The 4125-nt window shown below is 28.9% G+C and overlaps 1 protein-coding gene across 1 annotated transcript in view; it reads right to left on the bottom strand.

Annotated features, from left to right (window-relative positions):
* Window positions 1-4125, bottom strand: part of LOC115243300 (nose resistant to fluoxetine protein 6-like) — a 7957-nt gene that overhangs the window by 2252 nt on the left and 1580 nt on the right. The window contains exons 2-6 of the mRNA XM_029820158.1: window positions 2755-2966; window positions 1788-1930; window positions 1023-1219; window positions 853-946; window positions 340-634 (exon numbers count right to left, since the gene is read on the bottom strand). Of these exons, the coding sequence (XP_029676018.1) occupies window positions 340-634; window positions 853-946; window positions 1023-1219; window positions 1788-1930; window positions 2755-2966 (941 nt within the window). The remainder of the gene's footprint in view (window positions 1-339; window positions 635-852; window positions 947-1022; window positions 1220-1787; window positions 1931-2754; window positions 2967-4125) is intronic.

Consider the following 4125-nt stretch of genomic DNA (forward strand, 5'->3'; position numbering starts at 1 on the left):
TTTAATATTTTATATATTTAATATTTATTTTAATTTAAAAAAAATATGAAACTGATGAGTTGCAATATAATTTTGTGATAAATTCACAATGTGCGCTCATGCGCTTATATCCAATATTTGTCACAAACTTTGTTATGTTAAGACACTGTGTTATAAGCATTACACTTTTTTTCTCTTTTTCTATTTAAATAAGTATTTAAATAACTCTCGTCTCATTCAAAAGTTATATGTATACTCAGTACAGAATTCATTGTTAAATTAACTATTGTTAAATTAACCGAGATAAATTGATAACATTGTGCATTCGATGATTTATAAGTCATGCGAAGATGCGCTTACTCGATCATCCATATCGAAATAAGTATTTATATACAAGGCGTTCCGCCACCAGAATTTCTCGCATGTTTTATAATCCAGTGCAGTTAATTCCATCATGGAGTGATCATGATACCATTTCATCGACACTTGAATCAAACCGATCACCAAGAGATAAACCGGGGTCAAGCGGAAGTATCTGTACCACATCATTGCCAAAAATTGCACGACTTGACCGTGACATCCCTTTATTATTGTTTTCTCTTGTATCCTTTTATTCGCCATTGTACGATAATAGAGGAATGTTACCAAGCATCCGCTGAAACAGAGATTCATCATTTTTTTCCATTCTTATTTCGATATTTTATATATTACACGCGTAATCTATATGTATGTGTATGTGTGTGATACGTTATATCATTAAAAAAAATATATATATATATATATATATATATTTTTTTTTAATTATAAAATTGTCAATCCCAAATTTCTGTCTTTCTTTTGTTTATCATTCTATATGAAACAAATTAATCGTACCTGATAAAGAAAAATGTGTCTACAGAATATGTACCATTACCGATGGGCTGATAAAAGAAGTCATTTTCCGCTATACTTCGAAACATATTGGAGTCTACGACAAAAATAAAGATATTTTACGATGAACGCATGTAACATGAACTGATTATCTTCCGCGCTGTTACACGTACCCGAAACTGCGTTAGCTAACAAGCACGTGTGTACCAGAATTATCCAGAGCATCGTGTAAAATTTTAATCCGTGTATCGGCGCTAACGTATCCTCACCGACATTCAGACTACAAAGCTTAGATATATTTACAAGTAGACTGAAAGACAGCAATGCCTCCGATAAAGGTTTCGGCACGACTTTCGGATTGCGGACATCTAAAAATATTCGGACATATTATCATCATTTATCATAGATTTTTTACCATAAATTGCGTATCCAATTGATTCATTCTCGACTAACTATTAATGCTTATAACGCGACAAGATTTTGTAAAATTTATGATTTTGCGATTTACATAAATTTATGCTATTTTTACAAACATGAAAAAATTATCACGAAAGAACAATATAATTTTTTTTTGACAAGATACCCAAGGAACCGTTGTGCTTCGTCATAGTCCACAATTTCGAGATTGTAATTCGGCGATCAAAGTTTCCGTTAGATCTCAGAGATTTCGACTCCTTTATGATTGTAATATTGTTGTTATCTTTTTTATTTGCCCTGCGCAAGGTTTTATAACGCAATATAACATCATAAAATGTGCCCATAAGTATAAGTACGCATACAACGACGAAAGAAACTCTGCAACACATATGTATGCATTTCTATAACTATAAAGACTAACTCGAAAACTTTTTACTATAATATCTTTTTCGGTATGGTCTATACGTATACAATATTACAATAAAATATAGAATGTTGTATCTTCCCAAAATGTATATCCTTTTGAAAGATTTCGTATGTAATTGATGGTAATCCTTGACGGTAAACTTATACTAGATTGATTTTGTACGAAATACAAAAGTCTCTCGATATCCTTTGTGTCGCATACAATTGGCATACATAATCCAAGCGTAACATTGTAAGTCTGGAAAATAAGAGTACTTTACAATTATTGTACATACTCAATATACAATAGATATATATATTTTTTAACTTATACAAAACAAATTTTAAAAAATACTTAACGGTTCCTAATTTAATCTGTCTTTTTAATTTATTCTTGTTTAAACAATAATTTTGCCTATTTAACTTTTTACTCTTACGAATGCAATCATGAGAGTAGTACATTTATAAATTTCTTTCATGAAAAACAAAAAGTGATATAATATCATATATATCAAAATATATAAGTCCATTATATAAAAAATGTATTAACATAACATTAATTTAGTTACTTAATATCGTATTACATTAATGTAACACGATATTAAGTAACAAAATGCGTAGCTTTTACTTCTGGGAAATGCATTATTATTATCGGTGAAAGTGCGATACCGAAAAAATATTATATAATTTTATTTTATTGTATAACATCATCATTGCATCATACTTTTTTAGAGAATTATGAGAATCATTTGTTAAAAAATGAATTCTGAATTATTTGTTTTATTTACATTTATACTCATCGTTCAACAGATAACATGAATAAAATACCAAAAATTTTAAAACGTGGTTTTTAAAGAAATGTAGATGAGATTTTTATACAGTTGCTGAACAATGAAAACAATAAGAGAAAACGATAATTAGTGTGATAATATTTTTTACAGTTGTTATACACTTGTAAAACGTTATACCGTAATTTTATATATAATTTATTATATTCGAAATATATATTTAACATTTCGTTTATTAAAATTACTAAAGTAATTCAGATCATATCAAATTATCAAAAACTGTTAGACCGATTACCTCATTTAGTCCAGGCTTCAGGATTTCAAACATAAGATTGATGGAGTTCACGCTGACGCGAAAGGGCGGTAATTCTTTGCTTCGTTGGACTCTTTCATCCTTTTGCCATTCCATGAACTCATTTTCCATTTTGCGACATTGATTTAGATCTCCAAACCAATATTTATTAGCAGAAAATGCGCCCCATGTGTATTTACCGTCCGCATCCATCACTGAAAACAATAAATTTAAATCTCGATACAAAAAGTGAGCGATTTGTTAAAAAAAAAAAATGACACATAAAATCATGCAAATTAAGTATATTTTTAGAAATTATATATATAAAGTACTTAATAAAACTATTTGTGTGTGTGTGTGTGTGACACGTTAAATGAGTAGTTCACTAAAACAACTGTTTTATAGTATGAGTCGGTTATCGCATAATTTATTGTACTTTTTTATATCGCAATCATATACTTTAGCCGATAACATGTTTATGTGTTAAGTAATTGTTTATTGCACTATTAAACTTTCAAATTTTTATTCTGTTTTGTCAAAACATATATAACATCTCTGCTCGAGAATTACTACCCAAGCTATAGAACATAATCAGGTAGGCTTATTACAGCACGTTCAAGCGTGAGTTGATCTTATTGTGCCTGTCTCGCCCGACTACTTTCACTCTTTCTACAGGAAATATCAGACCGCATCTTTCATTTCACTTAGGTATGGTTGTTATATATTTCGAGAGCATCATTAATATCAATGTTCCGGAACAAGTAACGACTAAGAATAAACTTCCGCACTTTATTCCAAATTGATTTATTCTACATTTCTCATAAATATCTCGACTTAAAAGTACGTTGCACGAAAATATAGAAAGATTTTTATTTATTCTTTACATTAAAATTTGGTAACTGAGAGATTTAGCACAATTTGTTATATTTGCAATAGAAATTGAGCCCACATCAAGGTGCTAAAAATTTAACAATGTTTGTGAACAATACAAAATAACACTGAATTTTTTTTATGTAATAATACTCATCGAAAAAGAAGAATCAAAACGTGGTATGTATGCATAATAACAGATTCTAATCAACTTGGAGTGTACGATACGGTTGAAGGCGCCAGATACGCTTCGGAAGAAAGCGCTTTTATATAATAATAATCTATTATATGTATGATACATAATCCGGATAAACAAGTTATCTGGATTATATCATAAAATATTTAATATTTCGATATATTATAGCATGTGATTGTCTAACAATTTTATTTTAGCATTAACAATCTCTCTTCCTCATTCTTTTATAAAAAATAATGTTATGAACTATTAACAACTTTGTGATATAAGTCATAGAAGAATAATAAAAAATTATATAATAATTATAA

Source organism: Formica exsecta, unplaced genomic scaffold (assembly GCF_003651465.1).
Source record: "Formica exsecta isolate Colony F162 unplaced genomic scaffold, ASM365146v1 scaffold72, whole genome shotgun sequence".
NCBI classification, from domain to species: Eukaryota; Metazoa; Arthropoda; class Insecta; order Hymenoptera; family Formicidae; genus Formica; species Formica exsecta.